Consider the following 26777-nt stretch of genomic DNA (forward strand, 5'->3'; position numbering starts at 1 on the left):
AGTTGAATGTGTTCAAAAGTAGTTGTACCTAATTCTTCTGACAAAGCTAAACCCAATAGTTTGCATGTCTTGTGTTTCTTATGCTTCACTAGCTATGTGCATACAGACAGTTATTTGGATTAAAAGCCTTACTGGCATAAAAATACTTCATGTAAACATGTCATTCGCAATCTTCTGACCTAACCACATACGTTTGGATCAAAATTTTCTTCTGATTAAAATGAGTGGTTTATTCCGATGTGGGAGCGCATGAAAACACTTCTTCCGAGGTTTGGGTCAACATTACCATGAATTGATTAACGTGGACCCCGACTTAAACAAGTTGAAAAACTTATTCGGGTGTTACCATTTAGTGGTCAATTGTACGGAATATGTACTGTACTGTGCAATCTACTGATAAAAGTATCAATCAATCAATCAATCAATTATCTTTACGGCGCATGTCTATGACATCAGCTGTACTTCTGGATATACTTGTGGAGGGGGGACAAAATTTACAAATCTCGGAATGAAGCGATTGTCTTGCTACTGTCTCTTACCATTCAAGATGGACAGAAGTAGTGTTATATACTGTTGAGTTTGTTGCTCTAAAACCAAGACTAGCAAAAACAAAAGTATGGTCTGTAGTGTCATGCGTCGATGTAACAATAAAAGAAGGGATCTAATGTGGTCTCAACAAGCTGTTTTTGTCACGGTCTTACAGCTACTCCAAGTGCTAATGCACACAATATGAAGATGCGCCCTGATGCTGACACGACTGCGACTCCAGAAACTACGGCAACCAGTACAAATCACCACAACGTGGATGCCACGGAACAGGTCAGTTTCAAAAAGAGAGGTAAAACAAAAGTAGCGAACAGAAGGAAAAATCGTGCATAACGTGACAGCGTCGGACAAGCAGAAATGCACAGAGCCAAATTTTTTTACAGCAGAAGTCACTGATTCTTCCTCTTCTACTTTCGTTTAAGCAATGTGCTACGCATGTCAAAATTAAGTATTACGATTCTAGGTCTGATGCACATCACAATCTGATAATTTTTTCAATGTCCATGTACACAGTAAAATTGTAATTCAAATTATGATCATATTAAATACATTTTGCCCAAGTACAAAAGGCTACTGATTGTGTTTTAGTCCTAGAATTTCATCTGTTTTAATGGCAAATATTACATTTGTTTTAAATATCAGGTTGTACGGTAGCATTTTAAGATTTATTTCAATTAAAAGTGTGTAACAAATAAAATGTATTATTTATTTGACTTTTCTGGCAGGCATTGCGCCTAGCTACTCTGTTTAGCTGTTCATGAACGCACTCTAAAAACACCTTGTGTTGTATTCTTGTGCATAGATGGATCACTCTGTACTTAGAATCACAGCTTTTAAGTTCAATGTGCCCAACTGAATAGTTAAGTTGCTCAGACAGCAATGTATTTATATAAATTAAGATTAGGGAATATATTTTCTTAATGGGGAAAGACGTTCATGTATAACGTGGCAACCTCTGAGGAAGGCAACAGTTAATGTATCTTGTTTTCACGTTAGCATTTAAGACAGCAAGGTGGTGCCAGTCAGTCTGTAAGTTTATCAAAGTACAGTCGTCAATCATGATTTTTTTTTTATATTAAAAAAATGTATTGAAAATGATAATACTGATAACCTTTGGGAGATTTACCACGGTTATCATTACTACCTTTTATCGTTACATCCCTACATGTTGGCCCATACATCCTGTCAAGAGTTTTTAGTTCAGCGGCCATCTCTCTTCCAACAGTTAACAATGTGACTGCATAGCTAATTAAAGTGTTATGTTTCATTGTTTCTAATGAGGAAAAATATATCTTAAAGACAGGCAAATGCTAGGAAAATAAATCTGAAAAAGATACATTTTTTTTCCACATATAAGATGCAAGAATGGTACATTGCAATGACCACAATGAAAAATCCACTAAAGTCTTGTCCTACATGATCGTCGCGAGTGAAACAGTGACATCTTTATTATGAGATAACAATACATGAAGGAGCCTATCGCACGTCACCACGCTTGATTATGTGGACGTGTAGCTGTGATATGATGTGGTTGCAAAAAAAGGAAAAAAGAGCGTGCTATTCCTCCACACAAGCTATTGGCCCAGCATGAGTAAGCGTTGAACTAACCCCAAGGCCGTGGGTGTGAGTTTGGCATCGTGAGAGAGACTGATAAGTGCCTTGATGTAAGCTTGACGGGGTTGACTGCAGAACGTAATGAAGGGGGAGTCGTGAGGACCACACACCTTAATGTTTAACAGTTATTCTTGTTTGTTAAGACACATATATAAAGTACATTTAGGTGTTGAATAAGAAGGCGGAACTAGGAAAAAAATATCGAGATACAATTGTTTGAAAGCAGTTGAAAAGTCAATGACAAGAAAGCATTGTACAGGTCTCTAGCGTAAACTGAATCCCTATTTTATTCTAATGGTAAAGATGTCTCGAATATGCCTTCTAATCTCACGGAGTTGCCACTTTGATTGGACCGGAGTAGCACTGACTTGTTTTTAAATGCGTCAACTATACTAGGGATTAAATTCCCCCCCCCCAAGGTACCCATTTGTGCTTTTAGAATTGTGTCCTACCGGCGGGGAGAGCACTTTGGTGTCCAGCAGGTGCGTACAGACATCATGAACAGGTGAGATCTCCAGAAGTTGTGCGGCTGCGAGGATATCCGCCACACTGGTGTGGCTGACGGTCAGCGTGGCCGTGTAGACAAAGTCCAGCAGCGCTTCCAGAGCCTCTGCCGCCACAAAGTCGATGTTGTAGACATTGCGTTGATCTGCGGCCGCCCCTGAGGTGAACAGCTTGTGGAAGTAGGTGCTGCAGGATGCCAGGACAGAGCGGTGAGCTGGGAACTCCCGGTCCTGTGTGACCAGGAGAACGTCGCAGAGCAGGCCACTGAGCCGCTGCTTGTTGAGACTGCCCAGGATGTCTGCGCTGTGCTCTGGGAAAGGGATCCCCACTGGGCCCTCTTCGGCCTCTCCGGATCCTCCTCGGTATCCGCTGTTCCCTCCGCCCGCCGTCCCCCTGAGCCGCCTCCCTCCCCTCCCGCCGGCTCCGGACGACATCTTCCACCAGCCTGCCGCCGAGCCGCCTAGCACAGCCCCCGCCCGTGTATCCGTCCTGCCGTCCGTCTGTCTTCCTGTCTGAAGGGGGGAAAGACAGAACATCAGAAACAACTCTGAACATTTTGATTTCTCCAACAGAAAAATGTAACTTGTCAAATATTCATCATTGCATTAACAGGCAAACCAAAATAGGCTGTGACAAATCAATGCTGATTTTCTGATTGTTACGTCATTGACTAAAATAAACACAGTCTAAAACAGTTTAAAAAAAAACAATCACATACTCAACAAGAAGATATGACGGCTTAAGCGGTGAAAAAATGTCAACAAACGTACACAACTGTAAATTGCCAAACATAACTTTGAATTACAAACAGAAACAAACCTTGCCTTAATTTGCATATTTGTGTTAAAATAGAAAGGCAATCAAAATGTGCTGTTTATAGAAATATTTGCCTAAAACAAGAAATTCAAAGGCAATTTCTCTTTTTTACATCTTGAAAGACACATGCCATCATTAGCGTGTCATACAGCACAAAAGGCTCTGCCCCTCACCATGACGGTACAGCCTAGTGTATGCTAAAAGTGCTGAGTGGTAAAGCTTACACAACATTTATTTCAAAACTAACAACGTGACAAGGTGCAGCAGCACAGAACAAATAAAGATCCAAGTTTTTATCTGGAATTCTGCATGCATAATATAACGTAATTGGTAGAAAATGTCCTTTTTTAAGGACGGTAAAAATGTTAAAAACCTTGCAGGTAAAGGTGGTTTGGGAACATATTTTAACTTGCAATGGAAACGAAGTGTTATAAAATAAGAACAAACATTTTAGGGCGGTGTAGCTCGGTTGGTGGAGTGGCCGTGCCAGCAACTGGACGGTTCCACGTTCGATACCCGCTTCCGCCATCCTAGTCACTACCGTTGTGTCCTTGGGCATGACACTTTACCCACCTGCTCCCAGTGCCACCCACACTGGTTTAAATGTAACTTAGATATTGGGTTTCACGATGTAAAAGCGCTTTGAGTCACTAGAGAAAAGTGCTATATAAATATAATTCACATTCACAAATCAAAGGTTGACACTGACTAACCCTCAATGTTCTATTGTATTTTTCCAACCCTTAAAAATTACATAGATCGATATGTGGACAGACAGATAGATAGATAGATAGATAGATAGATAGATAGATAGATAGATAGATAGATAGATAGATAGATAGATAGATAGATAGATAGATAGATAGATAGATAGATAGATAGATAGATAGATAGATAGATAGATAGATAGATAGATAGATAGATAGATAGATAGATAGATAGATAGATAGATAGATAGATAGTACTTTATTGATTCCTTCGGGAAAATTTAAATTCCAGCAGTAGTGTACAGAGTTGAGATCAATTTAAAAAGTAAAAAGTAAAAGAGAGAGATATAGAATTTTTAGCACAGCATGGAATTTGTGACTTCTCGCAAACGCGCAAATTCAAGCAAACTTAACCAACCCCTGCGAATTATGGGAGGCCTTCCAAATTTGTCCAATGGCCACACATTTTAGCCAATCAGCATCATTTTCGCCCATCAAAATTGTCTTGGAACAGCAGTCAAATTCAAACAGCAACCGTATATTGACAAAACGGCACAATTGTTGTCCTCCTGTGTAGCTCAAACCTACTTCTGGTTTCCCGTCTATGGCGCTAAGGCTTGTGGGTAATGGTGTGTACAAACATTTATTTCCTAATTTACATGTATTTAAATATTCATTCATCCAATATAATTCAATTAAGAACATATTCTTTTTTGGCAGCAATTACATGACAGAGATGTTGAAGTGTGATGATAATTCCTCACCCTTTAACAAAACAGAAATGCTGGCTCTATCAAATTTTGGTAAAATTTTGATACATGACGTTAGCATGCCAGCTTTTTTTAAGAGTCATATTTTGTTACCTCACGCTATCTGGCTAGCGTGATAACTGTTAACATTTCAGTTTGTTTGGATTTTCAGAATTTAGACCCAATTTCTAGTTACTCTCATAACTTACAATGAACTAAGACAATACTGTGATTTGACATGGAGCTCCAAGTATGTGGTTTGACAGCCATCTAGTGTCGACCTTTGAAGTGTATGTGATATAAAACGAGTAAAATATCAAAACAGTATATTTGTTTTCCATTTATCAAATGGAAAACATTTGATGAATGTTCTTTATTAAATGTTGGTAAAATTTTGATACATGACGTTAGCATGCCAGCTCTTTTTAAGAGTCATATTTTGTTACTTGACGCTATCTGGCTAGCGTGATAACTGTTAGCATTTCAGTTCATTTGGATTTTCAGAATTTAGACACAATTTCTAGTTACTTTCATTACTTATAATGAACTAAAACAATACAGTGATTTGACAATGACCTCCATGTATGTGGTTTGACTGCCATCTAGTGTCGATCTTTGAAATGTATGTGATATAAAACGAGTAAAACATCAATACAGTATATTTGTTTTCCATTTGTTGTTTAAATCCTGTACTTTGAGGTTAAGGTTACAGGGAACACCTAAAACATTGGCAAACTCATAAAAGCACAAATTATTTCAATGTTTTGGAAAAAAAGTCTCAAAAGATCGCAACTTTTTATGCAACTTTCTATGCGACTTTCTAAAAAAGCTGCCGCAAATTCACGCATTTTAGGCCACAATGAATAACCAAAAAGCCAGCAAAATACCGGCAAAACTGTGTGATGCACAATAATAACATGTTGTCTATTGTCTTACTCATACAATACAAAATATTCAGAAATACTGTTCATATGCATACTTTAACACAGATTTGCATACGTACGGAATGGTACCTTGTGATGCTGACTACATATTCTATTTCCTGCATGTGTGCAGATGGCTGAGTAAGTGTCTCCTTGTAAACACCTACAACCGCAGGTGTGTGTGTGTGTGTTTGTGTGCATGCAATTGTGCAGGAGGTCATGGAGGAGAGATAGGCAGAGGGCAGCAGGGATCAAAATGCATGCTGGGAGTTGCACTATGTGTCAGCTTTGAACCAGGGAAGGGAGAAGGGAAAGGAAAAAATTGTGGAGAGATTGTAGCAAGAGAGGGTCGGCCACAGTGGACCCTGTGGAAAAAAAACCCACGAGGAAGAGGACACGCAACAAGCTGCGAGGGAACAGTATTAGAAGAGAGGTTGTCAATCCGGTCTGAGCTGGTTACCCCACCCTCCACTGTGTGCCAAGTTTCAGGAAAGGCTGTCCCCTTGCTCACGTGTGGGGGGAGATTAAAATGATCGACTGAAGCCTGCGGAGTGGGAGGGGGGTTTCAGGAGAACAAGCCACCCTCGATTCCTGTATTAACACGCTCACATGCGAGCACACACACACACACACCGGTAGCATCACAAGGACATCAATAATGTACAAAACATACACACACACACGCCATGTATCGTACATCCACAATCATCACCGCTACCGCCCGCTCCATCAGCCAGGGAGACCCAGCAGGGGGTAAGACCAGGGGGGTTGGTTGTCGGATGCGCTGTGCTCCATATGAGCAAGCATTCAAATTAGAGCGGTGCAGATTAGCTGGAGGTATGTTTGCACGCTCGCTGCAGCCCCCCACCCCCACCAAACCTGCCGAACCTGGCCGCCTTGTCCTTCCCCACACCTGTTCACCTGCATTCACCTCTCACGTTCCCCACCTGCCTTCGCTCTGTAAAAAAACAACTACGCCTAACAGTGTCTCCACACCTTGAAATCTGGCTGAAATGTTCATTTGGTGTCTGAATGTATACCACTCGGAAGCAGGAGCGAAGAACATTCCAATGCTACACTCGTCAATATGAAGAAAGTCATATAATAGAAGGTCACTGTGCAGTTATTAAAAGTATCAAGATGAAAATATAACAGAAGGAAGTTAAAACATTCCCGGGATGACAATTTGTAAAATTTCCAAACTATTTTTTGTCAGAGGAAATAGAAGTAATATTTGATCATTCTTGAAACTGCTGTATGTCACTGACTCAAAATGAAAAGAAACCCCAAATTTAAAGTGGACTCATAATGACTTTAATCTAAATTTTAAAAATGTCCTTGTGATATAGATCAGTTTTCTTAAAATTCCCGTTGGGCCGAGAATACTCCCTAAAGGACCACCAAAATATAACAGTTTCTCAGCTGTGGTCTGTATGGGCCACAGCAGTGCTCAGTTGTAATCAGGTTTCCAATACTTGTAGCAGTAATGACAATATCAAACAAACAGAAGAAGTCTGGAGCTAAAGTAATAGAACATTTTCTTAAGTCCAAAAAATATGAATAAAGTAGTGAAGCAGTATTTTATTTGCACTTAATTTTATTGACAACTCTCTTAAGACTTATATTAATTTTTAACTTATTTTACAACAACATGATTGTGCGCACATTTATTTTTTGTCAGTTATTTATGCCGCATACTTGGATAGTACTTTTTTTTTTTCAATCAGATTTATGTGTTAAATAAATATTTGATCAGGATCGGAGGCCAAAAATGTTGATTATTATCTATTTAACACATAAACCTTATGTTTATGTGTTAAATACATTATAACCTTTGTGATTAACACATGATTTAACCAATTTGACAAGGAGGTAAACTGTAAAATAGGTTAGATATAATTATTGAACACGATTAAAATCAAGATTAAGATTAAAATCTAAATTGGCCCTGGGCCACTCTGTAAAGAAAACTGTTGGCTGATTAGCTGCTGAGCACAGTCGATCTTTACCGTAGCTGTGTCTAAGTGTTTACATGACTAAAAATTGTACTCAGGTAAAAGATTCCCTCAAAAATGATTCATGCTCAAGGAGACACAATCACATTTCCATATTCCCTGTTATGCACATGTGCGTGTTTGAATTCCAGGATTGCGTGTGTCTGCTAAAACACTGTCTCAAACCCATCATTTATCCACACTGCCAATGATACTGTAATCTTTCTACTTTCTAAGATTCCGATTCCCCCGCGATCCCAAAAAAGGACAAGCGGTACAAAATGGATGGATGAATGGATAGTTTTTTCTTTTTACTGTTATTATTGTATTTTTTTAATTGAGAGGGGGCCCTGTGGTGAGGTGGCGACTTGTCCAGGGTGCACCCCGCCTTCCGCCCAATTGTAGCTGAGATAGGCACCAGCGCCCCCCATGACCCCAAAGGGAATAAGCGGTAGAAAATGGATGGATGGATAATTGAGAGGGTCCTTTTTTTTTATCTTGGAGTAAGTCTCTGGACTGCAGGAAGGCTTTGAAAGCAAAATCCGAATGAAACCAACAGAAGTTCTAGCTTTCGGTTAGTTACTCTGCACTTTATTATGTAATATGATTTACAACAATACTAGCGACTTGTCCAGGGTAGACCCCGCCTTCCACCCGATAGTAGCTGAGATAGGCGCCAGCGCCCCCCGCAAACCCAAAAGGGAATAAGCGGTAGAAAATGGATGGATGGATAGCAAATTCTACATTTAATTAGATTGGTTTTATAAAAATGTGTAACTGTGTTAACTTGAGTTATTTATTGGCTATAAATAAACATTTTCAGATCTCTAATCTTTTTTCGACGTATTGGACTGGGACTCAAAATGGGATTTGATTGCAGGCCAAAAAGGTTGACCAAATTCATAGTTTGTTGAACTTAAAAACAACAAAACACTATAACGACAAAGTGTTAAAGGTGATTTGCGCATTAATAATAATAATAATAATAATGGATTAGATTTATATCGCGCTTTTCTATTGTTATATACTCAAAGCGCTCACAGAGAAGTGGGAACCCATCATTCATTCACACCTGGTGGTGGTAAGCTACATCAGTAGCCACAGCTGCCCTGGGGTAGACTGACCACCACCAATCATTCATTCATCATTCATTCACCGGTGTGAGAGGCACCGTGGGCAAAGGGTGAAGCGTCCTGCCCAAGGACACAACGGCAGCGACTTTGATGTCCATAGGTGGGAAGCGAACCTGCTACTCTCAGGTTTCTGGCACGGCCGCTCTACCCACTGCGCCATACCGCCCCTATTAGATGTTTGAAAGATTCTTAATTTCAAAGATGGCGGTTCTGTAGTGGCTGCTGGTTGCAGGAGCTCTGTGCTCTTGTGTACAGTAGCCATGGGTTATAATGATAAATGGGTTGAACTTGCATAGCGCTTTTTCTACCTTCAAGGTACTCAAAGCGCTTTGACACTACTTCCACATTTACCCATTCACACACACATTCACACACTGATGGAGGGAGCTGCCATGCAAGGCGCTAACCAGCACCCATCAGGAGCAAGGGTGAAGTGTCTTGCTCAAGACACAACGGACGTGACGAGGTTGGTACTAGGTGGGGATTGAACCAGGGACCCTCGGGTTGCGCACGGCCACTCTGCCACTGCGCCAAGCCAAGTGTTCTAAATGTTTCCCTCTTGTTTTCATGTGTTTTTTGCCCTTTGGGTCGGCTGTCTCGTGACTTCTGCAGTGCTTATATTAATTAACTTTTGGATCTGCATCAGGGGAGCCTGTTGACTATGGCCATTTTAGCACCTAAGACCGGCTGCATGCTCTCTGCCACACCAGAGTCCGTTTGGAGAGACTAGGGGGGAGATGCGGAGAAAGAGACGGAGCTGCGGAGCTAGCATTGAGCGTTGGGTTGGACGACCTTCACGAAGCTAAATGAGCATTTCTTTGACACTTCGGTCTCCCTAGATCAGAGGTGTCCAAACATTTTCCAGCGAGGGCCACATAGAGAAAAATTGAAGGATGCAATGGCCACTTTCATACATTTTGTATATGAAAAAATACTCAAACCAAAACAATGTACCGTATTTTTTGGACGACAAATCACAGTTTTTTTCATAGTTTGGCCGGGGGTGCGACTTATTCTCCGGAGCGACTTATGTGTGAAATTATTAACACGTTACCGTAAAATATCAAATAATATTATTTAGCTCATTCACGTAAGAGACTAGACGTATAAAATTTCATCGGATTTTGCAATTAGGAGTGACAGATTGTTTGTCAAACGTATAGCATGTTCTATATGTTATAGTTATTTGAATGACTCTTACCATAAGAGTAAGAGTCATTCAAGTGGCAGAGTGGCCGTGCGCAACCCGAGAGTCCCTGGTTCAATCCCCACCTAGTACCAACCTCGTCGCGTCCGTTGTGTCCTGAGCAAGACATTTCACCCTTGCTCCTGATGGGTGCTGGTTAGCGCCTTGCATGGCAGCTCCCTCCATCAGTGTGTGAATGGGTAAATGTGGAAGTAGTGTCAAAGCGCTTTGAGTACTTTGAAGGTAGAAAAGCGCTATACAAGTACAACCCATTAACATACCAGGCACCTTCTCAGTTGGTTATTTATGCGTCATATAACGTACACTTATTCAGCCTGTTGATCACTATTCTTTATTTATTTTAAATTGCCTTTCAAATGCCTATTCTTGGTGTTGGGTTTTATCAAATAAATTTCCCCAAAAAATGCGCCTTATACTCCAGTGCGACTTATATATATTTTTTTCCATCTTTATTATGCATTTTCGGCAGGCGCGACTTATACTCCGGAGCGACTTATACTCCAAAAAATACGGTAGGTGAACATATACTAACATTTGAAAAACACTTCTACATCTTAGATGTGTGTTATAAATAACAAAGCAATAAAATCATTCATAATTATTTTAATAATGGTTTTATTTGTGTTTATGTTAACTGTGCTCTAAAGTAAGCTTGTATTTACTAATATTACTATTATACCGTCAACTGAAGCGCTTTTGAGGGCTTTAGTACACTCAAAAACAAGGAAATGTGTACACTTTTTCATGACAGGGCACACGGAAGTCATCAAAGACCTTATTCAGTAAGGTTGTTGGACGTTTTGGTTTTCAGGTCCCATTTTTTGGGGGATTTGGTCCCGTTGAATTTTTCATAGTTTTTGTTCTAATTTGGGATACAGAATGTGTCACGGGCCAATAAAAATCACGCTGCGGGCCGCAAATGGCACCCGGGCCGCACTTTGGACACCCCTGCCCTAGATGGATTCTCGTTCATCCGCACGGATCGGACATTGGCCACAGGCTAGTGGGCAATCTAAGACAGAGTTGGCTATCTTGCTTTGTTGGGTATGCCCCTGACCCCTAGTGGACGATGGCGCAGAGCACTGCAGAGGCCACTGCGTTGTATGTGTGTGCTAAATTGTGTTTTGTTGTTTGTCTATGCATGGTGTAATCGTATTTGCGTAGCATGTATTGCATATACTGTATATATTTTTAGTTGTGTTTTACTTTGTAGTTGTATGTAAAAATGTCTCCACTGAAATGGCAGCTTGTTGCTGTTTTTGTCATGTTCAGTGGTCTGGATTATGTTTTTGTTATTTTCTGTTGTTTTGAACTCCATTAGTTCCTTTTTTTGATGGACTCTCGTCTGCTTTGGTTGCCATGGTGGCATATGATTTTCACATGCCGCTGGTGTTCGGACACTCACCTGGCTCTAATCAAGAGAATATTTAAACCATCTTTGCCAGTCAGTCGGTCTGGCGATATTGCTCCTTTCATGCCACAGTTTTCATGCTTAGTTCACGCTGCTCGTGTCATGCGATTGTTTGCTTCATGCCATGCCAAGTAAGTTTTTATTAGTCATGCCACAGTTAGCGAGTTTTTGTTTGATGTCCATAATTCAGGCTAAGTGCTAGTTTTGTTTCCTGCGCTAAGTTTGGCCTTCGCCTTGTGCGCCTTTTTGTTTTCACCTTTTTGAGTCAAGATTAAATCATGTTTTTTACCTGCATGCCTTGTCCAGAGTAGTCCGTTTGCATCCCGGTAGAACGAACTTCGCAGCAAGCTGCGTAAACACCCGCCTCATGACAGTTTTTAATGTCTTTCATGTTCTTTGATGTTTCCCTCATTTTTTACCTCATTTTTTGTGGACTTTTTGTATCTGCAATGCAACAACATAATTTTCTCATTGTGGATTGAATCAAGTCTATCTTAGGCTAATTGTCATGTAGGTGTAAAAATAAATCAAGCACTGTGCAACGTAAAAACAATAAAACAGTTCATCTATAACTATTATAACAAGCTAAGACAAAAGCCCCCCAACACTCTTAGATGCTTTCCTCTGGTCATGTTCTCCTAATAGTTGTTGGGAAACATTTGGATTGTATAACTCCACAGACATTTAACTGTAGAGGTTATACTGTACTGCATCCCAGTTTGAATACCCCCCCTCTATCTGACCACACTGATGAAAAAACAGGCTGTCTGACATGACATGAGCAAATTGTATTAGCGAAAGCCTCATCTGAATATGCAGAGGACAACAGGGTGGAAGCAGAGGACAAAGACAAAAAAAGAGAGTTGCTGGCTTAGAAGTGACAGAGAGAAAGAGATGCAAGGAACAGAGAGCGAGAGAAATAGAAAGGGAGAGGGCAACCTCATGGCCTCTGGTTCACGTCCTCTGAAGGTGGAAACTGATCTCGCTGAGCCCATCCAGACCCGGCTCAACCCGCTCTTCTTTATTAGGAGCCATACAAACACCTGCGCGAGGGACCAAGCTTTGGCTAGCAAGCTTGTGTACCTGTTATCCCCTCCCACATACAGGAGCTGACCCCGGGTCGCGGCTTTAAGGGGGTAAAGACGCTGAGCTGAGATAAACACACACACACACACACGCACACGCACGCACACACACACAATTGAACTGAAAGCCAAAGAGGCAGAGAGGGATTCTTCTACATGCAACTGTCCCCAGATGACCTAACGCATACTGAGAAAAACACAGCAACCAACCTGATCCCGGCACCTCCTTGTGGCTTGAAACATAGCTTATCACTAATTCATGCTTGCGGGTGAGGAAGCTCAAAGCCCGGCACAACGCGAGGCTGTCCATATCCCTAGCGTTCTATTTCTAGGGAAGGGGCCTCTTCAATAACCTTTGCCTGCTTTGCAAGTCAAACAACCGCTTAAAAACACAAGCCAACCCCGTCCCTATCGCTACCATGTCACTTAACCTCTCTTTGCACACAGCTACAATACCGAGATACTGTACACGTTAGGCAAGAAACTGCAAACAGTGTCATTAGTGGCAGTTACCTGTGTGTTCAGTATCCACACCCAATTTGAGCATCTGTCACATTTCTCACTGCCTTTTCAGTCAGCATATGCACGTTGATGCCCTTATTAGCAAACATCAGGGCTGACGGAACCCACATTCATTCCGACAAAACAAAGAAGCAGCGTGTAAAGCTTGTAAAGGTTCAAGTGCACCTGAGATCAACAGAAAAAATGGTGTTAAAAATAAATGAATGGTTAATCCAAGTCTCTTATTTTTCCATCATCAATCAATCAAAGTTTATTTATATAGCCCTATCTCACGAGTTTCTTAAGGGGCTGCACAAGCCACAACGACATCCTCGGCTCAGATCCCACATCGGGGCAAGGAAAAACTCAACCCAATGGGATACAATGAGAAACTTTGGAGGGGACCGCAGATGTGAGGAACCACCCAGTCCCCCCGGGCGACCGGTGCAATGGACGTCGAATGAATCTAGTTAATAGTGTAAGAGTCGAGTCCATATTGGGGCCAGCAGGAGATCATCTTGAGTGGAAACAAGTCAGCAGTGCAGAGACGTCCCGAACTGATGCACAGATGAGTGGTCCCCACTTTGAACAGCTCGCGCATCATCTATGATCACCTAATATGTGCCCCCAGAGCAGAAAAGAGACGGCAGATCAACTGGTCTAAAAGGGGGGGGGGGGTATATTTAAAGGCTAGCGTATACAAATGAGCTTTAAGATGGGACTTCAATGCTTTTACTTAGGGAGCATCTCTAACCTTTATCAGGAGGGCATTCCAGAGTACTGGAAAACGCTCTATAGCCCGCAGACTTTTTTGGGGCTCTGGGAATCACTAATAAGCCGGTGTTCTTTGAATTTCTTCCCAGGACATATGGTACAATACAATCAGCACGATAGGATGGAGCAAGACCGTTAAGTATTTTATACATGTACGTAAGTAGTAAAACCTTAAAGTCGCATCTTAAGTGCACAGGAAGCCAGTGCAGGTGAGTCAGTATAGGCGTAATATGATCAAACTTTCTTGTTTTTGTCAAAACTCTAGCAGCCACATTTTGTACCAACTTTAATCTTTTAATGCTAGACATAGACATTTTTATAAATACGTTAAAGTAATCGAGACGAGATGTAACAAACGCATGAATAATGATTTCAGCGTCGCTAGTGGACAAAAAGGAACACATTTTAGCAATATTTTTTAATATTTAACTGGTGTCAAGAATGTTTGGTGTCCGAACACAACACGGACCAATACTGGCCTATGTCGTCTGAATCGGCCATCAGCTGGTTTTTCATTGGCTGTGGCACATGGTAGAAATACAACCAAAACAAAAAAGAGCAACAATTGGAAAAAAAAGAGCACAAAGGCATAATGTAATAACATGCTAATAACGAAGACATGATAACTGGAATAAGTCATATCAGTTTAAACACGACCTGATTCATTTGTTTACCAGTTGGATTTAAAGTAAACATTTACGAGGCTGTAGGAATGTGAAGATAAACGGGATTAATGATAAACCTATTTAAAACACGCTACAGTGTTACTGTTTTAAATTACATGTATCTTAATAAAAATGAGATTGATTAACTCACTGACTGGTGACACTGCTCATTTCATTGAGAGGCAAGCTAGCGCTGACTTGCTAGCCATCTTAAATGCAAACAAATGCAAGAGACAACATATTTCTCTATTAATAAACAAGATACTTCAATTTCGGTCACAATAATTATTGTATGAATTTTTTACATTTCTACATCTATTTGCGGTTGCCTGGAAGGTGCTAACGTTTCGAAGTGTTGTAAGCCTATATGTTCCTGTGTGAGCCCCAGACACCACATTATAGCTATGTTTTGTTTCCAGCTAATGATAGCAATTTGGCAAAATGTACCTTCTAACGTTAGCTATCATTAAATGGTAGACTATCATAACAGTATGGACTGCAAATTGTTAGTTGCTTCTCGGGGAGTACTACTATTACAACTCCTACTACTACCACTACAGGCCTATTTTATTCAAAATAAAAAGCAAGTGTTAATAAAAAATATATTTTTAAATTGTGTTGTTTTAAACAACTTAGGGTAATATAAGCTAATTTTATATATTTTTGGTTTAAAAATATAACTGAGCAAGTTATAAACAGTCACTTTAACTTAGCCAGACCGCTTTCACCAACCACACAAAGTGCTCTAAAAAACGGATTAAAAACGGTGAAATCATCCTACACTATATTGCCAAAAGTATTTGGCCACCTGCCTTGACTCATATATGAACTTGAAGTGCCATCCCATTCCTAACCCATTGGGTTCAAAATGTTGTGGGTCCACCTTATGCAGATATTACAGCTTCAACACATCTGGGAAGGCTGTCCACAAGGTTGCGGAATTTGTTTATAGGAATTTTCGACCATTCTTCCAAAAGCGCATTGGTGAGGTCACACACTGATGTTGGTCGAGAAGGCCTGGCTCTGTCTCCGTTCAAATTCATCCCAAATGTGTTCTAATGGGTTCAAGTCAGGACTCTGTGCAGGCCAGTCAAGTTCATCCACACCAGACTCTGTCATCCATGTCTTTATGGACATTGCTTTGTGCACTGCTGCACAAACATGTTGGAAGAGGAAGGAGCCCGTTCCAAAATGTTTTCACAAGGTTGGGAGCATGGAATTGTCCAAAATGTTTTGGTATCCTGGAGCATTTCAAAGTTCATTTCACATGAACTAAGGGGCCAAGTCCAACTCCTGAAAAACAACCCCACGCCATAATTCCTCCGCTGAGCCCTCTGTCAGTTTACGTGGCCTACCACTTTGTGGCTGAGTTGCTGTTGTTCCCATACTATTCAATTTTCTTATAATAAAGCCAAGTGATTACGTCACCTGATTCTGATCATTTGGATGTGTGGCCAAATACTTTTGGAAATATAGTGTATGAGCGATAGAAAAAATGCTTGAAGATTAAATTTTAGCACTTTTTGTCATTAAAATGTAAAACCATTGGTGCTAAGGCACATTATTTTTTTACATTATTTATTAATGAAATAAAGTATTTATTCAAATAAATACTTTAATTCAGCTTTGTGTTTTTGCACCTTCAAAGATTTTCTGAAAAATGCATAACAGAAGTACAATCTAGTAGCCCAAAGTGTGGCTAATAGACAAGTCCTTATGTACACCTCAAGATGACCTTTTCCCTGCCCTCATTTAACTGATATGTTTAACACTCCAAGGGTACAGCCACTGCAGGCGAAACGCCTCACTCAAATCAAGAAGACTGAGGCCATGTCTACACTAAGTTGTTTAACCCCTTAAACAAATAATTATTTAGCCTAACTCGGAGGTAAACACTAGAAATATTGAGGCGAGTCATCCAGACATACCGTGTTTCTCCTTCTACTACATGTACAGACGATTGTGGAAATCACACATGAATACCTTAAGAGTAAGCGATCGCAGCTATTTGGGATACAACACTTCTCAGACGGCAAGAGAACTTTCCAATGTCCGGCCGGGTCAGCTGTGTTTCTACTTAGCAAAAAACTTTGTCAATTTGTAAAAGGAGAGACAACAAGAATGCGTGCTCACGTGGATGTGATAAAAAAAAAAGGTAGCACGTGCTTTGTATTACCTGGCCGTCGAGGAAAACGGCGAATGCATTTGGACTGGCAAAGCAGACTGTATCAGTTATTGTCCGCCATGTATGTCGCGGACTTAACGTTTATGTCCACAGTATATAAATTCACCAAAAACGAATGGACAATGAAGGTGAAGGCAAAAGAGTGAGGAATGTCCTGACCAGATATCGAGATCCCTAGTTTGATGGATGTAAAATGTTCTTTATCACATTGTTTACGTCTCTAATAAAGATTTGATTAATTTATGATGACTCGGGTGTGATTCACTACAATAGACCCCACAGTCCAGCTTACTGCAAGGTTTGTTCTCCCAGGATGCGGAAAGGACAGGACTTGCAGGTAGGCACATTTAATCGTAAATTACACTCAGCGAGGTACAAAGCAGAAAACAAGGCGAAGGAACAAGGTGACGATAGAACTTGAAGCTAATAGCGCAGAAAACATGGAACTTTACGTAACTGTGGCATGAAACAAACAAAACTTGGAGGGACACGGCATGAAGCGAACAACTAGCATAAACTATGGCATGGAACAAACAAAGCTTACTTGGCAAGGCATGAGGTAAACACTTAGCATAAACTATGGCATTGCGTAAAACAAACAATGGCGCCAGGACAACTGACTGGCAAAGACAGGCTTAAATAATGTCTCTTGATTAGTCCCAGGTGAGCGTCCCGAACACCAGCGGCAGGTCAAAATCACAACCAGCCGTGGCAACCAAACCAAACTCAGGTGTCAAACAGGAACTAAAAGAGTCCCAAACTAACAGAACATAACAAAAACATTATCCGGACCACGGATCATGACACTGGATTCCAGTTAATTGAAATACTGCAACACTAACTATTGTTCAGATAAGTTACATGTACGAACTTGCACCAAAGCAACACTGGAGATTATGACGTGTGCATTTTCCGCGCATGCGTACTAGGTCGTGTTGCGCCGGCAGACGGAGGCTGGCGGGGATCTTAAACGGTGGCATTGTTGTGTGGATACGGATAAAGTTAGGTGCGATTACCTTAGTGTAAACGGCAGAGGTGGGATCAAGTCAATGTTTTGCAAGTCACAAGTAAGTCTCAAGTCTTTGCCCTCAAGTCTTGAGTCAAGTCTCGAGTCAAGACAGGCAAGTTCCGAGTCAAGTCCAAAGTCAAGACTGGAAAGTCTCAAGTCAAGTCCCAAGTCCTGCATTTTGAGTTTCGGGTCATTTCTAGTCCTTTTAACCCCAGACTAATATATTTACACAGATTGTGTATGCTTTTAAAACGCTGTATGCATTTATTAAAACAAGTGCATTTGAAACTGCACTTCATAATAGCACTATTAACCAGTCATTTTAAACATTTAACTCATTCATTTACAGAATAAACACATTTTAAAAAAACAAGTGCAACTGTACTTATTTGTATTTCATTGTATTTCCATGGCATTTTGCATTGTAACTAGTTCCACAGCAGTTTCTATCCTGTTCTTACTTTATCTCATTGATCTCATCACATACTGTATGTGTGTTTATGTGTGCGTACACATGAAAAACATTACAAATACATGAACATAACAATGAACAGAGTCTTACTTTTTAGATGTCAGGGCCCTATGGAATATGTACACATATTCTTAATACAGTACACATTTTAACTGACCTTTATTTGACTATGTCTATCTTTTTGTAGGTGGCTAAAATACGCGGTGCGGCTGACTGCCGTCTAACGTTGCGTTACTGTGTGTGATGCATTCACCAACGTAACGTTATGTGTAGGTACCTCATGCAACTCTGCTTAAAAAAAAAATCACTTGACAAAAAGTATGAATAAAGTAGTGAACTGCAGTAGACGCAACAGATTGTCGTGTTTGCAATGACGTTATAACCATAGACATCTTATAGGTAGAAGCAGCATTGACTGCTATTACACGAGCAATTTGGCCGCCATCTTGAAGAGGTGACGAGGTGCCGGCGAGCAGCCTAAATTGACAGGTAGAAAACAAAGATGTCAGGCTGGTGTTCAGCATTTTCCTGCTCAAATGAGCGCACTGTTCAAAATAGGAATCGGGGGATTACTTTTCATAAGTAAGATTTAACATTAACGTACTATTGGTTGTATTTTGTGAAAAGAATATCACCACAGAGTTGAGAAGGAGCAAAGATCTTCAATATTTGTATGTGAAAATTACAAAGAAATATTCTGGGGGAGGATGACGCCCCTACAGGTATTTGGTTTACAAACTTTCAGCCCCACCTAAAACAAAATTCACCAGCCACCACTGATAATGATGCATTCTCATTTTAGGCAAAACATAAGACAATACTCTCTTAACAGTATAATTGTAACCAGGAATAAATCTTCAAGTAACAATATTCAAATACCAACATTGTTGGGTAAGACAGACTTTGGTTTTATTCTGAATCCAGTGAAACAGATTGGTGGTTTTAGCTGATATAAAGACTTTCAAGTGTTTATACTGTATATGTTTAAGTATTTGGCAGACACTTTCATCCAAAGCAACATACATAAAAAATACATATGAAACAATCGCTGTAAACATTATTATTTAAGGGAAGAATGTAATAAAAAATATCCATACAAAGTGTCAAGACAGAATAAACTCTCTGCTGTTGCAGCAACAGAGATGCAGTCTATAGGTCCATAAGATGTATAAATATCTAATGAGCTCATACATTGTTTATGTAGGATATAGACATGTATATATAACCTAATCATATTGTTTCTTCAACTTAAAAATAGCTGACCGTTTTTTCCCCCCTTCTCTGGGATTATTATTCCCAGTTTTGATCTCGGACGTCTGGTCACTTATAGGAAATAAGAATATTATATTACTGTTAAGCAAACTATGAACACGCCAAAACATGTGTCCTTTATCATAGCTACACGTATGACAAAAAAGGTGGTAAAAATGAGTGGTATTCAGTGAGGTAAGATGAATGAAATGCGCTGACAGTTAATTGCTCCTGCCAAATGAATTGCACTGTTTTGGAGCTGATCACCACTCCAAGATGGCGGCCCGCGTCTTGTCTGTGCGAGAAGGCAGTAGCGCTCGATGCTGCGTCTACTTAGAAGATGTTTATAGTTAAAACGTTAGCAGTGAGTTTACAGCCTCACTGATTTAACTACACAGCAAATAAAAGTTACATTACTCAGCCAATAAACTTTAGCTTACATTCAAAAGTTACCCTTCATTTTGCAAATGTCAAACGAAGTTGGAAGTTGTTGCGTCTCCGTCTGTAATCTTCGAACCGCATGTTTTGCATACTGGAATTCGTTTTTTGTTGACCAAGTCTTAGTTTTAATCCCCAAACGAAACTATTTTTGGCATCATTTTTCCTCGCTGGCGGGTTGTTTGAGAGCTCTTCTTCGTTGGTTTTCCTGCAATTTGATTGGCTGAATGCTGTGTGACGAAAATAACATGGATGTAATTTGATTGGCTGTTGTACTGACAGGTAGTGCACATATGCTGACAGACACGCGTACACAAGGGAAGATACGGAGCGCTCCTGAATAACTTTTTAATCCTTGGGTTTTGGGGAAAGTAGCAAGTCTTGTCAAGTCAAAAGGCTCAAGTCCAAGTCAAGTCACAAGTCATTGATGTTGAAGTCTAAGTCGAGTTGCAAGTCTTTTTACATTTTGTCAAGTCGAGTCTAAAGTCACCAAATTCATGACTCGAGTCTGACTCGAATCCAAAGTCATGTGACTTGAGTCCACACCTCTGGTAAACGGGGCCTGAAGGTTTGACCAATTAATTTTTTGCAAGTTACTCAGAATGGGGAGGGGGCAGCTAGTTTCTACAAAACGCAGATTTTGAACAAGTGTGTAAATGATTGGCGGATGACAGGAGACTCGTGGAAGGAAATCTGATTGGTTATATTGGGAGACAAGCAGGAAGAGGGTGAGCAGCTGATAAAACGTTGCAAAAGCCGGTCTGGGTGGCTTTGCAACTAACCAGGAAGTGTACAGACAGAAAGTAAGTGAAATAGTGGTGGTGGGTGAGGCCGGTTATTAAACTCACAACTCATAACTCCAAAGAATATGGAGGCCTGGGAATCCGGCTCAGATGTCAATGATAAACTCGGGTCTCATTCGTTTAGCTGGTAAAACCTGCTTTATAAGAGGAAAGATCAACACCCACAGGTTGGGCTAACATTTACTGGAGAAAGCAGGCAGGGGGGTTGTTTTTTTTCCTTATGATGGCCTAAACATGCAAAACATTCCTTCTTATGAAACCGTATTCAACAAAATAATTCATGGTTTCAAGCGAATCTAATTTGTCGTATGAAACATCCCAACAAGATGAGAGAGCGTCCTCTCTTTGTAAAGAAATATGCAGTCACATTTCCCAATTAGTTCCTTCAATAAAGTCAGTGTTTGGTTATTAAACACTGCTAAAATGATTATGGTGAATAAAAAAATCCCACAACTTTTATCGTCAAACAAGTTGGAATTGTATTTTTTTAGGCGAGTGTGTGTAAAAAAAAAACAAAGAGTGTGTGTAATAAGACCGCACGCACTCGCTTCCTTTTAGCTTGAGTAACTCTGACGTCGCCAAGCTGCAAAACCAGGAAGTGTAACAAAATCTAACACATGGCTTTAGAAAAGGACACTACAGTCGACGATGGCAGGCTGGATGTAAGGGGCCGGCGAGGTCTGCACGCAAACCAACACGGAAGGACGTCTTCCTGTGAGTCTGTGGCAGGCATGTAATAGAAACCCACTCTGTAATCAGATGACCGTCTCTCTGCTTGCTCAATGCCTATGTCCCCACTGTCTGACCCTCCCTCTTTGGCCTTATCGTTGCTCCATCTCTGCACAGTAGCCGTCACATCACCTCACTTCCCCTCCTCCTCCTCCTAAGCGCTGAAGATCCGCCCGTACTCTTGTGATGTCCCACCCATCTCCACTACTAAATCAACATCGACAGAGTCACGCTGGTCACATGTCGCCGCCCCGACCACTCGGTCGCCGCTCTGCTTAATTAAAAGGCGGCTGTGGTCTATGCGTTGGTTATTTTAGCAATATCGAAATAGGCAGTGGCCGTGTGACGAAAGCCTTTAATGAATGCGTGGTTTTGCATCAATACGTAAACGTCTAGCCCTCACCCCCAGCCTGAAAAACATCCCAAACGTCTCCCACTCGCCCTAATTTGATCAGGTTGCGTTGCCCTCGCCGCAATAAATGTCCCAGAAGAGAACAGAAGAAGCCCCTTTACTCCCCCTGGACACGAGCACAACAACAGAACAACAACAGAGACGTGTCTGTGTGGCTGCATAGCCGGACTGGAAGCTGTGGCATACGGAGCAGCTGACCAGGGGAACCAGACACAAGGGAAGAAGTCAAGCTGCTAAAAAGTATTCCCATCCAGTGGTAGACCCAAATGATTGTACAATGTGGACTTTGAAGCAAAGCTGGAGGGAAAGGCATGCCATAATAGTCGCACAATTTATGTGGGAATATTGACAAGTGACGTGAGGTTAGGAATAACACATTTTGCTTTTGATTTGGCTTTTGTACAACACTAGGCTGATGAGATAGCAATGGGGTAGACTGGCTAGCTGCTATATGTGACGTCACTCAGCTGTTATACAAAGGAGTGTATTTTACATTATATAGTCGTTAACTTGCTCTATACATCTGTGACCATTAAGAAAAAAATGACACATGATGACAGTGGCTAACTTATTTCTACATAAAGGAGTGTATTTTACATTATATAGTCGTTAACTTGCTCTATACATCTGTGACCATTAAGAAAAAAATGACACATGATGACAGTGGCTAACTTATTTCTACATGTTTGGTTGTAAAAGGTTTTACAATGTTATTTAAAACATTGGCTGTACTGGTGAAAGAAAGTGCAGCAGTATTACCAGCTGTGATTTCCTTTTATCGTGGGGGTAATTATTTGGAAACTTAAAGGTCATCCTAGATCAGTGGTTCTTAACCTGGGTTCGATTGAACCCTAGGGGTTCGGTGAGTCTGCCTCAGGGGTTCGGCAGAGCCTCTGCCGCAGCGGTCAAGACACACCAGACTCATGAATTGATTAACGTGAACCCCGACTTAATTAAACAAGTTGAAAAACTTATTCGGGTGTTACCATTTAGTGGTCAATTGTACGGAATATGTACTGTACTGTGCAATCTACTAATAAAAGTTTCATTCAATCAATCAATCGTGTAAATAAAAACGTCTCCCAATCGGCATATCTGTGCTGTAAAGTTAACATTTGAATGACAATAAAAAGGAAGTCTAAGTCTAAGTATTATGATTACTCCCCAAACAATGTTCCTTCTAATTTTCCATCTAATTTGCAAGTGTGTAATTTGTTGTGAGTTCATGCACTGTGTTGGTTTCGTTCTTTGAACAAGGTGATGTTCATGTTGTGCACTAGTAAAAAAACAAAATATATAACTTTGTATTGAATTTGAAAAAAAACAACAAAAAAACATTAAATTTGTCACTAAAGAAGGGTTCGATGAATGTACATATGAAACTGGTGGGGTTCGGTACCTCCAACAAGGTTAAGAACCACTGTCCTAGATGCAGTACCAATGTTTTTAATCTTAGCATACATTTACATGGAGCGACAACAAGAAGTGAGTCAGCTCTTCATGAAGAAGAAAAAAAAATCACTGAAGGATTCAATCAAATGCCATTTGCATTTGCATTTACATCATGTGTTAGATTGTACACCGGCCAACACTTGAGTTTAAAAATAAATTACAAAAAGCTGCGAACTGCCACGGCGACATCACTCAAAACTTGTCTTCTCAGTCTGGCGGAACCTGCTAGTTTCTGGCTATAGTGGTGCAGGCACAAACATACAGGAATATCAAACTGTATTCAGCCTCACCGCCAAATTGATGGGTGGTGTCTTGGACCAGCCCACAGCCACTGAAGTCCCCTGCAATTCCCTTGGAATCTATTGTTGGTAACACAGACGCACACACACATGCATGCATGCGTGCACACTTACGCACACAAACACATATGGCGTCCTAGTTTAACCTCTTGGTGGGATTTGCTCAAGCCAACTATACCCTCATCGTCCAAAGCGGCGCATTAAAAAGTGCAAAATCGGGGAAAGTTGTCGTATCTTTTGTATGTTGTGACACCGACCATTATTAAGCCACAACCATTTTTTTGTCCTTGCTTCCTTCTTCTGAGAAACATACCAAACCATTTCAAGGCATTTGGGCGTCCTCGAGTAGGAAGCTCTGCTTGTACCCTCTTTGTGCCCACATTGAAACAAAACAAAAACAGAAAAACGGGTTCAACAAGTATGCTCGCTCAGCCCCCAAAAAATATGCACCTTGTTCCCATGCTTTGAAGGCGAGAGGGACATGACAGGTGTGTTTGGAGTCTGTTTTTAGCATGATGCTCGTGAGCAAGAGTGATTGGCCAGTGTCCAAAACACTTAGAAAATCTATATTTTTTACAAGTACAGTACAAATATTCTAACTAGTTGGACCAATCAACATATTGGGGTTTTCTCAAATAAATAGAGATGAAAGGACACCTGCGCACAACTTCCTTCACTGTTCCACTTGACTAATAACCGTAGCCAGTAACAGCATTAAAAAGAAGAGGGAATGAATGAGTGTACATGCAAAGCTGATGGCAGAAACGAAAGCTGCGAGAGAAAAGAAGCAGAGAAGCTGCTGAACACCGTCTCAACATTGACCTATTTGTCTTCCCCTGATTTATCTGCAATTGGGCCAAGAACTCTGAACTCTCACCCGCCCCGATGCTCCTTCACTGGCAACATGATGTGGGCTTCATCTCTCCTGCCTGACTCCCTTCTACTGTAAAGACAATGTGTGAGTGTGGGTTTGTAGTGCTTACCAAGTGGAGTGTTCCCCTATCTTCCTCCCCTGCCTGCCTGCCTGCCTGTCAGCCAGCTCTGCTGCCTCCGTCTCTAGGCAGGGCTCGAGCTTTACCAGACAGGAAACTTGCGATCGGCCCTTTTCATATAGGCAAGCCCTTGCCTGATCCCACACAAACACAACCCCCCCTTCCCCTTCAGCAACCATCACTACCCCGCCCCCTCTATTTTCAGCCCACAACTGGGATCTGCAGACGTGCTCCTCATTGGCCTGACAGCCGCTGACACGCCACACCTCCTCGCTGGGATAGGCTGGCAGCTTCTCTGCTTCCTGGATTGCCAGGGGGCACGGCACTCTGGGATGTGGAGTTCCGGGCGCCCGCTTGACCTGTTTTACAGCCCCGGTGGAGGACTACGAGACCCAGCTCCCTCAGCCCACTCCCGCCCCTACTGCCCCCGAGCCTGTTCTAACGTAAGCACTCCGGGGCTGAATTATAAACTAGAGTGTGTTGCTAGCAGGCTGCCAGGTATTTAAGTACAAGCCATGCATGCACAGGCACACAAAAAAACACACTCAAAACACAGAGGTGAATCCCGCCATCCGCTCACAGTGGCGTGACATTTCACGCACACTTCAAACTCCTGACCTAAATAACACCTCCTGTGCCCAACACCACAGCATGCAATGTACTGCACAAAAACTTTTATTATTAATTAATAATACTTCCTGCTCGCCCCCACCGCTCCGTCCTGTAAGTGCTTCCACCTGCCTGGAAAGTCTATAACTCATCCCGTAAACTTTATCTCAAGATTTCCCCAGGAGGGAGCAGACAATGCAGAGGAAGTATTATTAAAAAGAGGAACATTGCGACCCACCTCTCCTCTCAGGCCACCCCCCACCCCCATCACCTCCTCCTCCTCCCACTCTCCTCTGCTGCCCCTGCCTGCTCCCTCTCTGTTTGACAGGCCCAGGGCAGCCAGCAAGGGGGATGGCAAGCTGCCTTTAGCTCACCTGCGATGGCCGTGGTGGTGCTTGTTGTGGGGTTAGCGCAGCCCTCCACTCTTCTCTTCTCCGGAGCACTCTCTCTCCCTCGCTGTCCCCTCTGTTACTGCTGTGCAGCTTAAAGCTCCTGTATGCGCTAACCAAGCAGCAGCAGATCAACTCAATTCCCTTCCTGGTTTCTGGAGGGCAAAGAGGTCCCTCCCTTTCTCTCTCTCCTCCTCACCCACCCCTCTCTCTTAAAGAAACAGCCTCCATCTCCTCCCCCCTCCTCCCTCCCACGGCCAAGTCAGAAAGTAAAGTGGAAATTTCTCTCCCACGTCTCCAAAGTGGACACTTGCTAAAGTCATAAACTCAATCAGACAAATGATTAACCCATGCCTTCCCGCAGGCTGGTTTCACAATGAATGTCAACCAACCTTTTATTTTTATTTTTATAAACCTCCCCTCTTGGAGCTGCGGCAATCACATGTGCGGTATAAGGTTAAATTAGGTTGTCCTGCCTTTTCAACCGCCTCATCTCTCCCTTTCTGAACACAGTCGCACCCACCCATCCCACTGCCTGAGGTCATGGCGTCCCACCCCAAAAGCAAGCCATGGCAGATTCCAGCACACAGTGGGGGCTGCCAGCAAGCCCCTTTGCATTCCCTGGTTTGGCCCCCGCTCCTCATACGTAATACCTGCCAAGCTCCAACAGGTGAGCTTGTCAGGGAAGACACTAGTAAGTAGGAGTCTTATCGCAAGTTCCCCTGTGCACATTCGCAGCTCAAACACTTGACGTTGCGCCACTTCCCAACCGCCCACCTACATACTGTACAAACACGCCCCCCCACACTTGAGCAACTGAAAAGCAGATCGCACTGATGCACTTAAACAAAAAACGACGCTGGCCTGAATGCATTTTTAAGAGAAGACAAGAAGTGACGCACAGGTCAGATCACCTACCTACTAACCACGGGTGCAATGATGCAGCAGGCTTTGACAGGAGTTACAAGGCGGCGGTAGGCGGTAGTACCACATGCTCCTAGAGGGCGCTTTTCTGCTGAGCAAACAAGGGAATTAGTAACATGTTTGGTATTGATCTTTTTGTGTCCCAGCTTGCTATGCATGACCACAGTGATCAATGTAAGATAAA

At 41.8% G+C, this 26777-nt stretch overlaps 1 protein-coding gene across 1 annotated transcript in view; it reads right to left on the reverse strand.

The window, feature by feature from the left end:
* Window positions 1–26662, reverse strand: part of LOC133543302 (zinc finger and BTB domain-containing protein 7A-like) — a 38642-nt gene extending 11980 nt beyond the window's left edge. The window contains exons 1-3 of the mRNA XM_061887787.1: window positions 26596–26662; window positions 25655–25860; window positions 2613–3176 (exon numbers count right to left, since the gene is read on the reverse strand). Coding sequence (XP_061743771.1) covers window positions 2613–3176; window positions 25655–25860; window positions 26596–26662 — 837 coding nt within the window. The remainder of the gene's footprint in view (window positions 1–2612; window positions 3177–25654; window positions 25861–26595) is intronic.
* Between the last annotated feature and the right edge of the window lie 115 nt (window positions 26663–26777).

Source organism: Nerophis ophidion, linkage group LG26, assembly GCF_033978795.1.
Source record: "Nerophis ophidion isolate RoL-2023_Sa linkage group LG26, RoL_Noph_v1.0, whole genome shotgun sequence".
In the NCBI taxonomy this organism is placed as follows: Eukaryota; Metazoa; Chordata; class Actinopteri; order Syngnathiformes; family Syngnathidae; genus Nerophis; species Nerophis ophidion.